The 19,461-nt window shown below is 39.9% G+C and overlaps 1 protein-coding gene across 17 annotated transcripts in view; it reads right to left on the reverse strand.

Annotated features, from left to right (window-relative positions):
* Positions 1-1,070: 1,070 nt before the first annotated feature.
* DLG2 (discs large MAGUK scaffold protein 2) overlaps positions 1,071-19,461 on the reverse strand; it is a 1,902,487-nt gene continuing 1,884,096 nt past the window's right edge. For 16 of the 17 annotated variants that reach the window (XM_045817849.1, XM_045817836.1, XM_045817835.1 and 13 more), the window contains 6 exons: positions 18,646-18,696; positions 17,565-17,666; positions 15,053-15,225; positions 12,895-13,004; positions 7,862-7,953; positions 1,071-5,779 (listed from right to left, as the gene is read on the reverse strand). In XM_045817849.1, the coding sequence (XP_045673805.1) occupies positions 5,673-5,779; positions 7,862-7,953; positions 12,895-13,004; positions 15,053-15,225; positions 17,565-17,666; positions 18,646-18,696 (635 nt within the window). In that variant the 3' untranslated portion in view covers positions 1,071-5,672. The remainder of the gene's footprint in view (positions 5,780-7,861; positions 7,954-12,894; positions 13,005-15,052; positions 15,226-17,564; positions 17,667-18,645; positions 18,697-19,461) is intronic. The other variant, XM_045817841.1, reaches the window with a different exon arrangement.

The raw sequence follows: 19,461 nt of genomic DNA on the forward strand, positions 1-19,461 counted from the left end.
TTTAAATGTCAATGACAAAGCACATAACTGGGAAGGAAGATTTTAGAACATTGTCCGGCAGATTCAGGTTCCCAAACCTGACCATTCTTGGTATGTTCAGATCAGAGCTGGTATATTTTGTCTCCAGGGTATTATCCATATAGTGACACTTCTCCAATTTGTGCCTTTCTTTGTGTCTTAAGTGTCCAATAAGACAAAAATATCCTTCTCTATTCTTAGCATCTTCTGGAACCTCAGAATTTTGAAACTGGGGAATTAACTTTTTCAGATAGATCAAAGGCCTTTAAAAACCCTGTTTTGGTCTTGGCTGGTGTGGCTCAGTGGACTGAGTGCCAGCCTGTGAATCAAAGGGTTGCTGGTTTGATTCCCAGTGTAGGGCAAATGCCTGAGTTGCAGTCCAGGTCCCCACTAGGGGGCACATGAGAAGCAACCACACATCAATGTTTCTTTCTCCTTCCCTTCTCTCTCTAAAATCAATCAATCAATCAATAAAACTCCTGTTTTGTTTTTAAAGATTTTATTTATTTTTCAAGAGAGGGGATGAGAGGGAGAAAGAGAGGGAGGGAGAGAAATACGGACCTGTTCCACAACCCGGGAAGTGCCTTGATCGGGAATCAAACCGGGGACCTTTCGGTTTGTAGGCTGGCACTCAATCCACTGAACCACACCAGCCTGGGCTAAAAAACCCCCTCTTTTAAATATATTGTTTACTCTTGGAAAAATCCTGGTTAAAAGCGGGCAAGATGGTAACCAAATATTTAAAAATATGCAAAAGCACCAATTCCAGCTCATTTTAGGAGTGCCAATATTTCTCAGAGCACACCTACTCTAACTATACTTCAGTTCTGAAATCAGAAATATTGGAAAAAATAAAAATGAATGATTCTATTTGTTATGACATAAGACAAATTATGTTGTGGGAGAAAATAATTTGCTATAAAGTACAAAATGTTTTAATATTTATATCTTATAATAAAACCATGGCATGTTTATAAATACTATGAAGCATTTTTACAAGGGGGCACTGCTGACAACTGAAAAACGCAATAAATATGCACAGACACACTGAGTAGGAAATATACATCTTGATTTTATAATCGTGTGTGCTTTATTTTTTACACAAATGGAATGGAAGTGTCGAATATTTACACTTAACAGGAGTGTACGCTGTGCAGTGTCTCTGTAACCCCAGCCCAGGCGAGGAACGATTCCCCTCTCTCCCTCCCACACTACAGCTCAGCAGAGCAACGTCCGTCAGAGAGAAGCACAACACTCATATTGAAAGGCTCTAACGGGTACAGCCTGGTGCACTCAGAAGTGAAGACACACTTAGGAAACACAAATTCGAAAGGGAGAAAAGTTTGCCATCCCATTGGGTGTCAACCTTGCCATTTGGTTGTCTGTACTCATGAGTTGCTGGGGGGATTCTGAACTCTGTCTTTTGGATGATCTTTGCCTAAATCGTCCACCTGTCTTAGCTTGTCCTCAGCTGTTACAAGAAACTGCACAGCTGTACAAGACATGATTTCCAAAGCACACTTTTCAGTGAGGAAGAATATTTACAGACTGGAGCGTGTGGGTGGGTTTCCATCCACATTCATTCATACCCAATGCAGTATGTGTATACAGGGTATACATACCACATATACCATATGTATGCCTAAGTAAAATGTGTATCCACAGAATTCTCTAGGGAGTCCTCTGACAAATCAGTTGTCACAAGAGGTACTCAATATGTTTTAAGAAAAATGCCCCACCTTTCCCCCTAGAAGTGACAAATTACTATGATAAATTTAGGAATTAGCTTGAGTCTTTGACTTAAATATTTTTGTACAAATTTGGGCAGGACCAAAACAGGAAAAAGAGATGTTATTTCACCAGCGAGTCCATTCAATCTCACCAGAGCAATCACCAGTTGAAAAGCAGAGGGGAGCTTCACATAAAAATGGGAAAAAGAAAGCTTATGAATGGGAAAAAGTGTCTCTCTCCAAATCAAGGCGATGGCATGGCTTCAATGAGAAGGAGTTTTGCTGTCAGAATAATTGTTGGGGCCAGCATCTGCCTTTATTGAAAGGAGGTGTCCTTAGAGCCACAGGTGGTGCTGGGAGTGGGCTCACTTTGGACCAGCCTCCTGGCAGAGGGGCACCCAGGTGCCAGCAGAGCCCAGAGCATGTGCATCGTCACTGCCAGGCAGTGGTGCAGGCTGGCTCCTGGGCTGGAGCTGCTCCAGGTCAGGACCTCACGCTCAGCTTTGCTTTCTGGGCTGCGTAGGTGAAACGGTGACCTGAAGTAGTTGTGTCATTAGTCCAGCCTATGGACTTGCTGTCAGAATCGGCCATGAGCCCTTATAGGACAGAAAAATGAAGAAGTAGGGTATGGGAGAGGAGATGATCAGAGGAGTGAGAAAAAGAGAAGGGTAAAGGAGGGGACAGAGGAATAAGAAGGAGAAAGACTGAGAATAAAGTAGAGAATAAAGAGATGAATAATAAAGGGGAGGGAGTAAGGGAGAGTTATAGGAAAGTCAACAACTTAGAGAAGACAGCAAGAAAGGGTAAAAGGCGAGCTAATAAAAAGAGCTATGGAATGGGATAGAAAGAGAAAGGGGAAAGCAGAGGAAGAATGAGAAAGAACCAGAGGTGGGAGCCAGAAAAGTGGATTGGAGTCCCTCCCTGGCTTGGAGTCCTGAAGGGCTGGCAGTAGGATCTAAGACAGCTTACAGACACCTGAGTGCGGCTTCGTCAAGGTGGGCTCACTAAACAGAGAGAGCCAACCCAAGAACTTGGGGCTGGGAGGAAAGGCCTGCAAAGAGATGCCCAACAAATCCCAGGGGAGAAGAGAGAAAACAAATGCCCCTGCAATTAGCTGACAAATGGGATTCTAAATTTGGTAAAGCTGAGACCCCCCGTGGTGCTACACATTGTACCAGAGCATGAAAAATAGCACCAGTGACACGATCTGGCACTTTCCCGAAAGGGCCCAGCGTGTGAAGGTGACATTGCGCCCCCAGCAAGCCTTCAGGTTGGAGAGAGCTCCGGACAAAGTTTGCAGTGTTAGCACCAGTCTGGCCCCAGGCTCCAGGTGCATTTGCACCAGATGTAATCTGGGTAACTCTTGTGCCATTTCCACACCAGTCGTCAGGTTTGCTGCAAAATACACCAGTTCATTGGAGCCATAGAGACCTCAACATGGGGAAGCGCAAGACAACACAATAAACAGAGGCGTAAGTTCTATAGGAAAAGACCCTCTCACCAATTTGCTTGGTGATTCTTCAAGCAATATATATGTATATATATTTATATAAATCTACATAAAAAAATCAGTGCAAATGCCAATTCTAATCTGAAAGCATCTACACTAGGAAAATAAATAATTATATTACTACAAAACCAAGGGTTGGTGGTTCAATTTGATTGTACTCAGCCACAGCAATACTTAATAGTAAATGGAAAGCACATCACAAGACCCGCAGAAACATCTACTCATTAATGACAGTCCTCTAAATAAATGGTTGCATGCTCAGTTGAGAAACCAAAGAAGTTATCATGGTGGCCTAAAAATAGAGCTGGGATCAGGAATGGCATTCTGGTGGCAGAAAACTCCTGGGAGCAATACTGATGAAAGTAGACCTCAACCTCAAGCTGGCAAATGGCAAACACGGTCATATCTTTAACATTTTGAGCAATCTAAGGACATTTTGAGAAATTTGACTTTCATCAGAGGGAAAATACATTGCCAGCCCTTCCATTGGCAAAGGCAGCCTCAAGACTACAAGGTAGGTGCAGAATTTTGCTTTTTTGTGTTTGTTTTGGTGACTGCAGCCAGGCAGAGTGGCATTTATATAAGATGAACAATGCCTGCTTTTGGAAAGAGACCCTCAGTCTGAGCTCTGATGTTCTTACTGTGGAGAAGCCCCATCACTGCTGATGGCTCTGTCTCTTGCTCTCCCATCCCAGCCTGCATGCTGGTTTGCTGCACAGTGTGGCAGAGTCCCTGCCAGGTCTGGATGTACCCCAGAAATAAGGCGATGGGGCTTAGTCTGGGCCTGCATAGAACCCAGAGTTGAGTGGTTATTGAGATCACAGAAAAGTCTCTCTCTAAACACCTTGGGCACAGGCAAAGCTAATGTCACCCTCAGCCCTAACCTAGGATATAGGCTTCAGGAGGTTTCTTTTTCTTTTCCATTAATCATCATTATTATAATTGCTAAGAAATGAACTTGGTCCAGGTGCCGCCCCCAAGAAAGGCAGTTCAATTGGTTGAGCTCAAAGTCATTAACTGTCTTTTCTTATGGTTCTATCTTCTTGCCCTGTACACAGAAACAAGTCCACAACCCTTACTCCCCAACCAGATACTTCCCTTCTCTCTCTCTTCCTCAGAGAAATAGTGTATTGTGGGACAGATCTCACCATGACTTTAAGCCATCTCTGGCTGTTATAAAACCTCAGTTACTTGTGAAACAGACAAAAAATGTCCTCATTACTCATGGCTGGCCAAAATACTAGATGATCCTTTTAAGAATTGCATGTAAGTAACTAGGAACAAAGTTATTCAACTAGTTGCAGAGCAGGCCCAGGTTGTTTAACAAGAGGAAAGCAAAAACTTCCCTTTAGCTTGTTTGCATGAGTTTGAAAGCCATGAGCTTAAAAATGTATTAACCAAATGTCTTCCAAAAATATCCATGAGGGCAACTCATTAAAGGATGTGCTCCATGAGAGTGCATCACTATGAGTGAAGGTGGATCATGGGAGGTAAGTCGGGAAGAAGGCTGTGTCAGACTTTGGAAGGAATTCAGATGCTCTTAATGGGTCATTGGCAATAGAAGGGAGAGTGCAACTTTCAGTTCTTGCATTTGATCATCTGCGGATAGTGCATACAGTTTGTCTTTCAATTGATTAGTCTTTACAAAATATTTCACAAAACTTTTTTAACCTATAGAAATTTGTTTCTATACATTTAATATATTTTTATTGTATAAATTATTCTCATCTTTAGTGCCTTCTTTTACTTTATAAATGGCAAAATAGACAATAAACAATCATAAAGCTAACCCCAGGTAGAATCCCCTCCTCTCAGTAAGGTCAGTCCTCCATACACTTGCAAATTTTATGAAATGCTCGTCTTTGCAGATGCCAGTCAAAGAAACCACATACTTATCCTTCCCTGATATTATGCTGTCTCCAAAGGGACTCCTTTCTTTTCTCCTTCTTTCTTTCTTTTGCTTGATAAGAAATCAAAGGATGTGCATAGTTATAAAATTCGAAGTGGACCAATTACAGATGTAGGTAATGGGAAGGTCGGTGAAGTTCAAGTGCTGGCAACTTTTCTTTAAAGCAAAAAACACAGAGAGCTCAGCGGCTAAGTCAGCTCTGGACATCTGCTGGGTGAGGAGGCTGCCCAGCTCTTGGGCACAAAGCCCGTCAGAGGTTCATCCCTACACCTGGCCCCTTGAGCAAACCAAAGCCTTCCTGCAAACTGCAGTGTCTTCTGTCCCACCCTTTGGCCCCTCCGTTTCCTTCATGGCTTCACACAGTTTGTGTTGTACATTCATAAGAATTCACATTGACTGCAAAAACATAAATGCAACAAAAACATAAAAGCCTCCAAATAGTATATTATATATATTTTGCTCTTCTAAATGCTCTTCTGTCGTTGTCAGAGGTGCGGTAGCTAATTTATAACTTTTCCTTTGAGGGGATCCAGATGAAAGGCCCAGACTGCTCCTCAATAACAAGCTTGCACTGGTTATATATATCTTCTAAGGTGTCTCCTTGGACAATAGCTAGAACAGAAGCAAATGCTGGAGTTAGGACTCCTCATCAAGTACACAGCAGAGGCTCAAAGCAGTGATGCACAAACTCATCAGGAAGCTAAACATTACTTTAATAAGAAAAAGCAGAAAATTTACTTAAGCAAGGTCACATCAATGATTAAAAAATGCTTTCAAGGCATGTTCCGGATCAGTAATAAATGCACGACAGTCTTTTTACTTTCTACATGTGTGTCCATTATTTTCGTCAATGAACCATTCATGTATTTACATTTTATGGCAATCTACCCTGGGCTAGACCCTGTGCTAGGCATCAATCAATTCTTCAGATTGAGCTCCCCATTTATGAAAGAAAGGGGGCCTTATATTTTTGTAGTGTACTTACTTTGTCAGGGACAGAAATTCATATATTTTAGACACAGAGAAAATGATGACATATTTGGAAGAAACTTTAGTTAACTTTCTCAACCCCCAAAAGCTTTGTAAGGAAACCCCATTCATTCTCTAAGAACCAAGTAAAATGAAATTTTACCCTATATACTTGTATTGAGAATATCCTATGGTAACTACTTATAAGAAACACATATAGGAAGAAGCATAAATGAACTGCTAAACTGTGTGCTACCTAAAATGCCAAGCCAGTTAGAGTAGATTTAAGTACATTTCATTATCTCCTTTACAGCAAAGCTGTCTTGTAGTTAGATCTCTGAAACATGTCAGCACTCTCCTTATGACAGAACTTAGACACAGATTGCTATTGAAACATGGTTTAGATTTTCAAAACACTCCTCAGAATATATTGATTACTGTATTTTATTGCTGAATATAAGCCACTGTCAAATACACATTGTTTTGATTTGGTGGTCCTATCTAGATGCTCTTTCAGAATGAAATATAACTCATATCTTTGTTACTGATTGAAATTTTACTTAAGATTATTCAATTCAGTATATTTGAAAACTGCTAAGCCACTGATGGTTTTCAATTCTGAATAAGATAAAAATATCTAACTTCACAAAATATCTAACTTTATATAAAATATCTAACTTCTAACTATCTACCTTCACAGGAGGGAAGTTCTTGTTTTCAAACTATCCACTGTAAGGCAAATTCTACAAATGTTGCTCACTCTTTGTATTTGATCAATGTTTCATAAAAATAGACAAGAGAGAACCCAGAATACACAAGACACGAAAATCTTCCTTTATTCTCCAATCTTCAAGTTTCCAAGGAAATATTTAAAAAGAAAAAAAATGCTTTGCCTTAAGACTTGAAGGGGAATTAACAGAAACAAGGGAAGTTGTTTGTTTTTTATGCATAAAAACTTTTGTATTGTGTTTTTTTCTATTACCATTTAGTTCCCTTATGTTCCTCTCCCCAAGTGTTTTAAGACTGCTGTTCACATGTGCTAAGGAGGAGACAGACCCCCAGTCACTGACGCAGAGGATGGCAGCCCTGAGGTTGCTGTTCAAGACTGTCTGCTTTGGACACTACACATTTTGAGGCCTAAAAGTTTATTTTTCAAGTTTTCTGATGACACCAGGGAGGTTGTTTAATGAAGTATCAATGCCTAAAATATCCTTAATAGCAGGAGACAGCTCAGCGGCATCTGCTGTCGCTGGTTTTAGATAGGGCCGCTGGGAACCTGGAAGCTGGCTGCAGCTTCATTCAGAGCAGGGAGGACCCAGAGTCTGAAGCCAGTGGGTGAAGCAGAGGGGAACGAGGGGTTCTCAGCAGGAAGGTTTTAGGGGCAATATACTAGGCCCTCATTTATGCCAAATGTTAGGCAATTTTTCTCTTTTATTACAGTTCAAAGATAAATGAACTTCCCTGGACTAGACTTATTGGGGTGATCACTTTGTAAGTTATATAAATGTCTGGTCACTATGTTATACACTTGAAACTAATATAATATTGCACGGGGTTGGACAAAAGCAGGTTTATAGTTGTGAGTACTCAAAGTGCAGTTTATTCTTGTATTATTAATGATTAATTATTATATTATTTTCCATATGAACACCTGTAAACCTATTTTTGCCCCACCCTGTATGTCAACTGCAATTGAAAATTAAATAAAACAAAACAAGAACTTACCTGTAAAATATTCTCCAAATTCTTGTTCTAGCTTAATTGCACGGTCGTAGGTTTTCTTGGCCTGTTCCTCTGTTAGACGCTTGTTCATCTCCCTGCGAAAATGAAGGCTTAGTACTAGGCCACACACGGACTATCCAAAGCCTGAAAAATTAAAATGCCTGACAAAAATGAATCCTGCAGGAAGCCCAGTGTAATCTTAGCTGTAGCTTCCTAGTTTTCATCTGGGACTCCTCTTTGCTGGAATAATTTTAGCAACAAGGACTCCCTCCCAGGGAGGGCTGCCCACTCTTCTTAGAGGGCAGTCTCTTGGTGCCACACTGGATTGAAGCAGAATCCATCTCCCTTTGATTTCTATTTACTGGCCCTGTTCTGCCCTCTGCAGTATCATAGGGTAGAGCTGAACTTACTTCACGACAGATACTAGGGTCTTTAAATCAAGCTTTCCTGTGTCCCTTGACATTTCCGCTCCTTCAGAATAAACTGTCCTACTTCCTTTACCCATTCTCTCCATGGACATTGACTTCCAAATCCTAACCTTTCTGGTCATCCTTCCTTGGTCTTTGTTCTAGTCTATCTTGACCTCTGTTAAATGTGGGCCGTAGAAGTGAACAGACTCTTCTAGAGGTGGTCTGTGGGAGAAGAGATGGCCAGAGGGAAGGCATATCACAACATCGGGGACCTCATTACATCTGACATAACACAACTTGATGTTCTAGGGTCCAGACTGTGCAGAAGGTTCTGATTTCTCGACTCCCCCGTCTTCCCCAAAGACTGCTGCTCATCTGCAATGTGCAGCTGAAAAACATGTGGAGTGGAGAAGCACAGAAAGCGCTTCCCGAGAATTACAGGGGACGTGACAGGCCTCTGAGGCATGTGTATCTTTCAGGCTGAGGGGCATTCTGCAGCTCTTGCTGTTCAGCTTCGACAAATGGCAAGCCACGTCTGTAGCAATCAGAGCCCTGAAATTTCTCTGTTTTTATAATCAGATGGATAATCAGATGGAACCTCAAGGAGCTGCTGGAGAAGGCTTGAATTAAAATGAACACAGAGGGAATGTAACAATCAAAAGCACAGGGACAAAACTATTTTCAAATAGACTATAGGCAAGTCATATCAAATAGTGAGCCAGGATAGATGGGCTTGTTGAGGAAGAGTCTACAATGTTCCCTTTGTTTATTTTTGCTCTCATAGAATGGGCTGCAAAGGATTATGCCTGAGATTCTCTGTCTCTTTCTTCTGTTACCATTGTTGTATCATTAATTGTATATAAATGCTACTTAATCATTGTAAGTTTATTTAAGTCTAACCTAGTCTCAAGGACAAACTGAGGTGAGAGAAAAATGGAAAATAACCTAACCTACTGATTCCTAACCAGTGGCAGCTTTATCTTCCCATGTCCTCTGGTGTTAATTTTTTTGCCTGCCAAATTGCACTTATTAAATACAAATTATTTTATCTTTCCATTTTTTTTCTAAATTGAAGTCATTTTATTAATCAAAGGCTGCAATCATTGCCTCTGATCATCATAATAATATCAGTGCTACTGCACTGGGCTGATAAGAGTCCAGCAAAGAGTGGAGACATTTTAGTTGGCCCATCAGGATGCAACACAGGTGCACATAGAATTTTGGAAGCATTGCCACTTAGCAAGCCAGAGGTCTGGGTCTGGAACGTGTGGTCTTAGTCAATTCCTTTTTTTCAGAGCAAGCACCTGAGCTCTGAAGTAGTAAAGAAACTTGCCTAAGGTTGCACATTTAATAGAGTAAGTCTGATGCAAGAACACAGAGTTGTTTTTTTTTAAACCAACTTTTAGTCAAACAGGATTTCCATTACACCAAAGTCTTTCTTTCAACAGAGGTTATTTGGAAAAAACTAAAAAACTAAATGCAGACATTAACATGATTCTGGACAGGATGCTGGTGGCTACAATAACAAAGTGAAAAGTTCCTGAATTCTTGTTGTTGAAATAAACACATTTAGTCCTGAGGATGGGTGTTTATAATCCTCCTCCCAAGCAGCATGGGCCCTAGAAGTTGTGAGAGGTTGTCACTCCTGGGTGCAGAAGATACTGGGCTAAAGCAAAGGATACGTTCTAGAGAAAGGCAGAGTTTTGCTCCGGATGTCAAGAAATGTAGCCCGGAATCTTCCTTGATCTCCCTGGCACATGCTACTCTGTTTTCTCTGGATTACCTTTGCGCTTTTTGTAGCAATGACTGAATTTAGGATTTTAATTCTCCAATATATGAATTTGCTTTATCTTTTGCCTAACCTACTAGTTTTTTGAAGGCAGAGACTATGCATAGCTTATTCATCAGTATGTGGCAAAGAGCCTGACTCAACACATTGAATAAATAGGTGAATGAATGAATGAGCGAATGAACAGCTAAACATATACATATAATTCTGTTATAGCTGAAGACAGAAGTGAATACAGGCCATCACAGGAGCAAAAAGGTAAAAGCAGATTGAGGCTGGCAAGGTGAAGAAACACAGGAAAGTTTCTCATTGGTATAGGGTAGGGCAGGGGACAGAAGTCACAGGCAGCACACTATAAAAAGAACATCTCTTCCATACACATCCCTGATTTCATGCTTCTCTGAAGAGTCAGCTGTGTGTGTGCTAACGGGCTCAATGCTTTGATGTGGAAGATGCGCTTGAGAAATAATGTGTGTGATGATGTATCAATGCCTAAATGTGACAGCAGCCATGCTCGTGTTCCAGCTGACCTGGCCTTCACTCTCTCTGCGGAATGAGCAATTCAGGGTGCCTTTGCTCCTTGGAAAAAGTGAACTGGAAAGTAAACATGCAGCATTTATGAACAAGGGCACATTGCTTGGCATGTCACCCTTACTGCTCTGGAGACCTATGGATGTGGCTGCAGCCACTTCTGCCAGATTCACTGTCCTCAGGGAGGAATCCAACCTTCAGAGTGTTTAATTTTCCTTGGTGATAAGTGGCTGTGACAATGCCCTCAGGCAAAACTAAATAAGTCATCTCATAGTTGTGGAAGGAAGTAGACCTTCTCCTGCTGAGCACCAGATGGGACCGTCTCCCAATATCACGGGGAACCAACTGTGCAACTGCTGTTTCTCCCTCAGGCTTCACTTCCTGGGAAGCCATTTATCCTGCTGTGTGTTGATGATGTGAGACTTATTTTTCTATTCATAAAACAGGCTTTTAAGATGCTGTTCCCAGGATGTGAGGGTCATTTTTCTATTCTTCTTATTAATGTTAGCATTGCTAACAATATTTATGAGGCTCTTCACAGATTATAAATTACTTTTACATAATGAAATTTGTGGTTGCTTAATTCATTTTGTGTAATGCCCCACACAAATTTAATACATGCCATCAGGGATAATATGACAGCAAGAACCATTATTTTATTGTTAACACATATTTTTTCATGTGACGTCTATGGGCAAAGCTCTTTATGTTAAATTTTAATACCTACATTCACAAAATTCATGGGGCTGAATTGTGGGCAACCTCCTGATTTTATTTTTTCACGCTGGTAAAAACTTTGGCCATCTTTTATTTATGAGAATATAGTCTGCTTTTAAGATATTACTCTGGCAATTTCCCGAGACCCATGTTGTATTTATTTAATTCTCTGAGGTTGCAATTCCAGCTACTGCAGCTCGCTTCATTTCTTCATCCTCAGAAAGATGGCAGAGCAGTTAGCTGACATCCTGTGCAAGTAAGTACTCTCACCTCTGGGATTAAGTAATTTCTTTGATCTTTCCATGAGCACTGTTACTGTTTTCTAGCACTTTGTGGTTCATTCCTGTAACCTGTCAAATACTCTGAGGTCCTGAGGCCCAAATGGAGGCATATTTGAGAAAAGCTCTTGTGACACACTAGCATTAACTCTTGCAATCTTTTGGAAGAGCTACTGTACTGTTTATGTGTTTTATGGTGATAAAATAGCTTTATTCCAATATAAGAAAATAACAAAATATTTTAGAGCAATAATAGCTACTATTTAATGAGTGCTTACTATATGCCAAAGACTGTATAAAGAACTTCATGTTCATGTTCTTGTCTAGCTTTACACTAGCCCTATGAGGTATGTGCTCTTAATGTGTCTAGCATAGAGGTGAGGACCTAAAGGTCACAGAACTGATCATTTGCAAATCAAAGAACCAACCCTGGCCTGACCAGTCTTCAAGTCCCTGCTCTTTGTCTCTCTGCTCTGCTACCTTTGTGTCTACCTCTGCTACTTTTATGTCTACTGGAGCCTCGTTTATGTGAGGGAGTTGTCTATAAAGTAGCACCAAAAATTTCTATCAAATTGACTAAGAAACTATGTTACTTTATAGTCAGATCAGAAATATCTGCACAATTTATTTAGTGAATTTGAAGGAAGATATTTTACAAGTCCTCTGAAAAATAAAATAATAAAAAAATCATGCATTTTCCCTTGTTCATAAATGCACACAAGTATGGAGCTGTTGGTTTAAAAGTAATAGGTATTTTACTGCCAAACCATGAAGAAAACTCCCTAGTAAGGATAGTGGTCTATATTCATGAGGTTCTAATTAAGGAACGTAAGAATTCTATGACACAACAAAATGAGATGCCAATGAAAAGCATCCAAAACATTGTCTGCTCCTTCTATAAGGACCCACACATTTAAAAAAGATTTACCAGTGGAATTGATCTCACAAGTAAGAGACAATTCCAAGACGATACTACCTGTCATTTGGAAAACAAAACCAGACAACCAAACCAAATTAAATCAACATGCCTTCAAAACAACACAACAACAAAACAAAACAATCACCCACACAGAAAACAACTTGTGAAATGAAAATAAAAGTAAAGAAACATTAGTGAAGACATTTTAAGGAATCACTGACATTATGTCTGTAGTGGCTCAAAAACTTTAATTTAGCTTTTAAAAAAGGGAACGCTTAAAAAATCAACACTGGCATCTCCCATTTGTAAGCATTTGTGACAGAACTGTTAGCAATGTGCTGTGTTGTATGGAACAGGGGGCCGGATGAAGACCTCCAGTGGCCTCCACTTACATGAGAGGTTCCAGAGACTTGGGCTTAATGAAGATGGCAATGGGATAGAGCTGGGCAACTTGTAACCTCTTGATAGCATTTCCTGATACGTCTAGTATACAGTGTTTTCCCTGGTAGAAAGAGAAGAAAAATATGGAGTTAATCCAGAAAAAGTGATCATAATGCAACACCCACTAAAAATAATGTAAGTGTGTTTTAAGGGAAGATAAGGATGATGGATTTCTGAGGGTTGAAAGGATCGCTGGAAAGCACAAGTAAAAGCTGATACACAAGTCATCACTGAAAGCTTGCCGTGACATATTTATTACCCCCTTGGTAAGTGTCTGCCACTGGGACAGACAGTCTGCGTGTGTTATCTCAGTTAACTTGGTTTTCTAAAATAAAGACCCAGTGCTTTGTGCAAAGAAGACATGTAGCCATGTGGAATGTGACTGTGTCTATTCTCATAAAGCTCATAAACTGTCTCTGAAGACAACGGTCAAGAAGAAATTCTCAAAGCTACAAGGTAGGTATTAGTAACCACATTTTACAGAAGAGAAAACTAAGGCTTAGAAATATTAACTAACTTGCCCAAAGTCTCAGTGTTAGGAGGACTGAGACAAAAGTCTTGAGCACTCACAGAATTGTTGGAATAAACAGACACCTTGTTGTCTTGCCCTGCCTGATGTTAAATTTGGAGACATTGTAATCATGTGAATTTAGAACAGTTTCATAAACATTTGCTGAGCGCTCATATGTATCCTGACCTTGAAATGCTCAGTCTAGCAGAGGATGCTCACAAGAAGAGTCACCTTAAATATTATATCTTGAATGCTGAGAGGCTTGCACGGGTTATGTAAATTTCTTGTTTGTTAAGGAACAAAAACCCTATTACATTATAGCACACCTCATTTGACTTGGCTTCCACTGCAATGAGTGCTCAGAGCAAGAAGTTGCTTTACAGAGTATTTCTGGAAAAGTAGATATGTTTACCACGCATCATATTCTACCTCCTGGAGAGAAATGGCCTCATTACTCTGACGCTACCAGAACTTTACACAAGAAGAGAAAACGCTTAGCATGCAGATAGATACAGTCCTAAATCAACAATAGGGAATAAAAACTCATCTATAATACTTCAGTGAAAATGAACAGAGTCCATGAATACTTGAGAAACAGGTATATAATAGGAGAAACACACTAAGATGGTTCAAGCCTTTGTCACTCAAGCAATAAATTCCAAGCGTGCTCTCTGTGAAGTGCAGCAGCTACAGGAAATTTCTAAGTGCGATTTGATTATTCACCAACCAGAACATTTCAAGTTAACAAAGGTTGTATCTATAAGTTCAAAGAGGAAAATAGATACAGTTACCCAGGAAACTGATTACAAACAGCATGATATAGAGGGAAGTAGATGCGACTTCTCAGTGTATTCTTAGATGGATATTAAAATTTCTTAGTTTTTGTACCCGTACATGAGCAAGGGAAGACAAGGATGTATCAAATGAATTCAACCCAACAAATATCAACCATATCACAAATATAACTGGCTCTTAACACTTTTTTTTCCTCCTATGAAATTAATCCTCTATTGACAGATCAGGATCTCTCTATAGGCAGATCTTAAAGCCACACTCAAGTGTCTTCCTATCCTATTCTGTTTTGAACATTCTCTCCTTTTCCAGGTCCTTACAATTATCAGCAGGAAGGCAATGCAGCGTCTATACCTGCTTTGAGGTGGAATTTTGCCAGCAGCAGAGTAGGTGGTCCTACCTGTCTACCCTTCCATCATGAGGATCTTAAGTTTTCAGTGAGATAAGATGTTAACTCCTGCTAATAAAAGGAATTGAGAATGTTGGTCTAAACAAGGAAGAGCAATGAAGCTTCCCTAACAAAGTCAATGTTGTTTACTGGGACCAAAGTCAAGGACAAAGTGAATCTTCATAAACTTCAAGCTGTTAGATGCCTTTAGGTTTATACTCCACCCATTCCCCCTCAAGTCACTCAGCTTATTTTACTGAGATTAGAACACAGACTAAGGACCATGCTCAGGCCATTAGTATAAGGAATATTTAATCAAAATTTTCCACTGTAGCCAGGAAAGAGTAATGACCAAAATATACAGTTTGCCACCTGTGACCCTTCTCCAAGGGAAGTGTGGGATGATTGGTGAACGTACCCGTTCTGCTACAAATCTCACAGACTGCACACTGGTTCCGTATAAGTTGTCGTTGTACTGGCCAGCTTCGATAAACTTGTGCTCTTGGATGTCTTTCTCCATCTGCTCTCTGGAAATGACAAAGTGATAGTCTCTGCCATCCACCTCATAGTCACGCTTTGGCCTTGTAGTATCTTTATAAAACAAGAAACAATACAATTAAAGCTATATAAGTATACTCATAAACTTTTTTTATACTTACTTCCTTCACCACATCTCCAACATAGGTATATAAAATTATGTAATATGAAGCCCATAGTAACAGGTATCAGTCGTAGCCTCCTACTAGAAATAACTATAAAGCTAGACAAAATATAGGGAAAGCTATTTTCAGGTGCTAGACAACAGGCAGTGCAGGGCTGTGATTCTTGTAAGAGAAACACATAAAGGGGAATACACTCATCCACTTTCATTTCTGAATGGAGAGTCTAGAGGTCATAGAGTGGTCCCAGAAAGGTCACAATCTGGAAGGCTGCTCTAGACTCATCCTCAGCAAATCATCAATGGAAGAAGCTGATCTGTAGTAAATTATTACCTGCTAGAACAAAATTTAATGTTTTATAAAGTAAAATAACAAAATGCAGACTCTCAGTAATGTAGTATTACAATGTCCAGCACACAGTAAAAAATTATGGGACAAGCACTGAAGCAAGAAAATGTGCCATGTAACCAGGAACAGAAAAAAGGACATATAGTGTAAATATATTCAGGAATTTTAAAAGATGTAAAATTAGATCATCACAAGTAAGGTGGGACTGAAGGTCATCAACTCTAATTATGGTGAGAGGTGGCTAGACTTCTTTGTAAGAAGAGAAGGGCAAACAATCTCTTAATATAAATAAAAAATGTTAATATATCTCCAGTCTTTGACTTAGCTATGCTATTTCTAGATATCTATTTTAAAATTATCAAAACATATACTATTTTATCCTTAAAGATGTTCATTTATATTAGTTTATAAGTTATAAATGAATATAACATTTAATTATAATTCATAATAGTGAAAAGTAGAGAAAATGCAAAATATGCATAAAGGAAGAATGCTTAATTATGACATAATAATCATTTAAAATAGTTATATAAAAGATGAAATAATATTAAGGAAAAAATCTGTATATATCTAACATGTACCGAACCACAGAAGAAAATGCACATATAAGAAAGAACGAATAGATGGAAATCTAAGAAAATATTAATAATGTTATCTCTGGGTGCTGTGTGGGATTCTGTATGTTTTTTACTTTCTTGCTTAACTTTATTTTTAGCATTTTCCTAGTTTTGTACAATAATCATGTGTTTATTATCATAATATAGTGCTATTAATTAAAAAAAGAGTAAGAGAAGGGTGAGCAAGGTTGAGGAAAAAATAAAAATCTTGCTTAAGGACTGTTTTTCCTTTCCTTTCAGAAAGGAGGAACAAAGCAGAAGTTGCTATGCCTGGACTAGGGTTCAACTTGACCACCTCTATCTAGAGTCTTCCTTGGGACAGGCTCCACGCAGGATGTCCTCTCAGAGCCCTCATGGGGAACAGGGGAACAGTCTCCTGAGGGACAGCAGTCATCCCAGTTCCCTCTGTCCTTGTACTGCACACACACAGTTCCTGCCACTTTTGTGCACTCCAGGTGACATGTGTATTACTGAAATGGAAGAGATTGCAAAGCAGAGAGCTTAAAAAATGAAGAGTGAGAAAGAAATATTTGTTGGGGTCAGATTTAAGAGCTCAGTTATCTAATACATTAAAATTTTCTGGTGGGTCTACCTACATACACAGAAGGCGTGTCTATGCATTGCGATGTGACAGTGGGAATAGAGATGGAGGTGGGTGACTGGGGAAGTACGGTGGGATGGAAGCAGGGAGAGCAGATAGGATTTTGCAGGGCTCTGCTCTGAGAGATGAGGAGGCCTGACAGTTGTCTATAACGACAAGAAAGATTAAAAGTCAATAATGGTCTAGAGGGTAGGCAAATTAAAGTTGCATACACCTGGTTTGTCTTTATCCTCCCCACACCTGGGACTCTTAAAACACAGGGGAAAAGCTATTTTATTTTTGGATTGACACATGGCCCTAAGTAATCTTGAGATGCTTTTAACTTATGGCTTTGTTTTCAATCTCTCTTATTCAATGGGAAAAGATGCTTTAGTGGCATTTCAATCAATATATGAGAACATGTTGATACCTATCAATAATCCTATGAATTTTAAATGCTACTGCAATTACAAAGGATTCATTCTGTCTTCTTGGGGAGCACAATCAGTTTGGAGAACATATTATACTCACTAAACAGAGAACAATACATAAACAGAATAGATGAAAACCATTGGGCAGAGAAAATTAAGTAAGATGCTGGGATGAAAGGTAACTGACAGTATTTGAATCAGTGGAGAGACTATTGGAAGAACAGAATTGTTTTATCATTTCAAAAGGAGCCAAGCTTTTTTTTTTTCCAGAAAAAAAAAGAGAAGAGTTACTTACGAGGCACACAGGAGCCAAATTTGTCAGGGAATTCAGATATCAAGTCATCGTTGATTCGATCCTTCATGGGGCCCAGGATGATCACTGGCCGAGTGTAGTTTACTGCAGAGGGGAAAGGAAGGTGCAGATGAGCAGAAAAACAAGGAAACAGTTGCAAAACTGCCCTTCAAGGGTGGTTCTTAAAGCCAAATTGCCAAACAGTGAGAATTGCTGGGGGCATCACTTTATTGGATAAATTGCCCAAACAGCCCTGCATGGGGAAATTGATGTTTAACATTCAGTGTGTTTGTTGGTGGTAGCTACTCTCTGGAATTTATTAACAGGAAAAAGCAATAGCAGTGTCTGTCAATGAAAAGACGCATTGGAGGGGTTTTGCTTATTTGTAGATTCTGCCTACACAGTGTCAAAACAACTACTGAATGTAGTCAATTCAGTGGGAGAAAAAAGATTCCAAAGCAGCTGTTCGGCCATTGTTTAGATAATGACTTTAAAAAGTAATTGTTAGTAGTAATAGCAACTTATGTTTTTATAATTTCTGTTTCTCAGCTCAGAATACTTGTTTTACGCTGTGGAGCTTTCTCAATTCCTTTGCATTGTGGGGTTAGCAGGAGCTCCCAAGTTCATTTGACCCAACTCTGCATCTGATGCTTGCATTTTCTCTGCAATATAACAGTCATTAGCTTCTGTGTAAATGCCTCCAGGAAAAGGAAACACAGGCTCCCCCAGATGGGAGCAGCCCACAGATGACCTGGATCTTAGGACAGGTCTGAGAAAAAGCCTGTCTCAGTACTGAGTGGCTTTCAGTCTCCTGGGAGATTTTAACTACAACTATAGATGGGGCTCTTGAGTGACTCGGATGTGGTCCCTCCTGGCAAGGACCACACATCTGGAAGGACTGCTCCCTCCTGCTCATGGTCAGCAGTGTTTGCCGGCGATCGGGCAAAGGAAAGAGCACATGGTCTGAGGACAGCTGAGTATTAAACAGAGTTCATTTTCCTCATTCCTTCACTCTTTCCCTCCTATAATGGTGTCACCTGCTATGGCGTGGAAATCAGGAACCAGAGCATGCTGGGAAACTTACTTTCCTGCCTTATGACAGGCTCATAAGAAAGAATGAAGTCTTCTTGCCCTCCTGAGAAGAGAAGAAAGAAAAATTACAGTGGACTAACAACCAGTTGTACACTGTAGCTACAAGCCCTGCTCTGAAATGCAGTTAAAAGACACAGTTCAGGGTTAATTTTCCTTACTCTCTTCTTGAACCATTCCAAAAATCCCTTCACCTTCATAAAACTGTTTAGCTCTATTATAGTGTCAGATTATTGATGGTCATACCTCTGGGGAAGGAACGGAGGCTAGTTGTCTGTAGTTCATCAGGGCAATGACCCATGAGACTGCCTTCTGTCTGACACTGAGAAATGGGGCATCATGGCCTCTCCACCCAGGGTTACTTCTTAAAACACAACCGTCTAGTTCAAGGACAGGGTCCATCCAATAGTTTGCTGCTGCATTATCAGAATTTCTGAACCTTTTATTTCATCTTCTATTTTATTTTCCAAAGAAGCACATTATTGAAAAGCAAGTGCCTGCTTGTTTCATTTATGATACAAAAACTTCATCAGCATATACTATAGGACACCGAGGATTTTACTCCAATGTTAATTTGTCTGGAAAATGCTGGGTCAATTCAAGAAGATAAAAAATTGAGGAGTCCCCTGAGTCACTGGAGATAATTGCCATTAAATCTAGCCTTGAAACTTTGGGGGAAAGAACCAAGAAAGACACCGCAGTGAAAGTGTCAGCCCCTCCAATGTCATTTGCTAAGCTTTCTGATTCATTGTGGGCCTCAAGTCAACAGAGAACCATGGAAAGTAAATTGGTTTTAGGCAATTATTTTTTT

This window comes from Phyllostomus hastatus, unplaced genomic scaffold (genome assembly GCF_019186645.2).
Source record: "Phyllostomus hastatus isolate PE091 unplaced genomic scaffold, TTU_PhHast_1.1 phas_scaffold_317, whole genome shotgun sequence".
NCBI classification, from domain to species: Eukaryota; Metazoa; Chordata; class Mammalia; order Chiroptera; family Phyllostomidae; genus Phyllostomus; species Phyllostomus hastatus.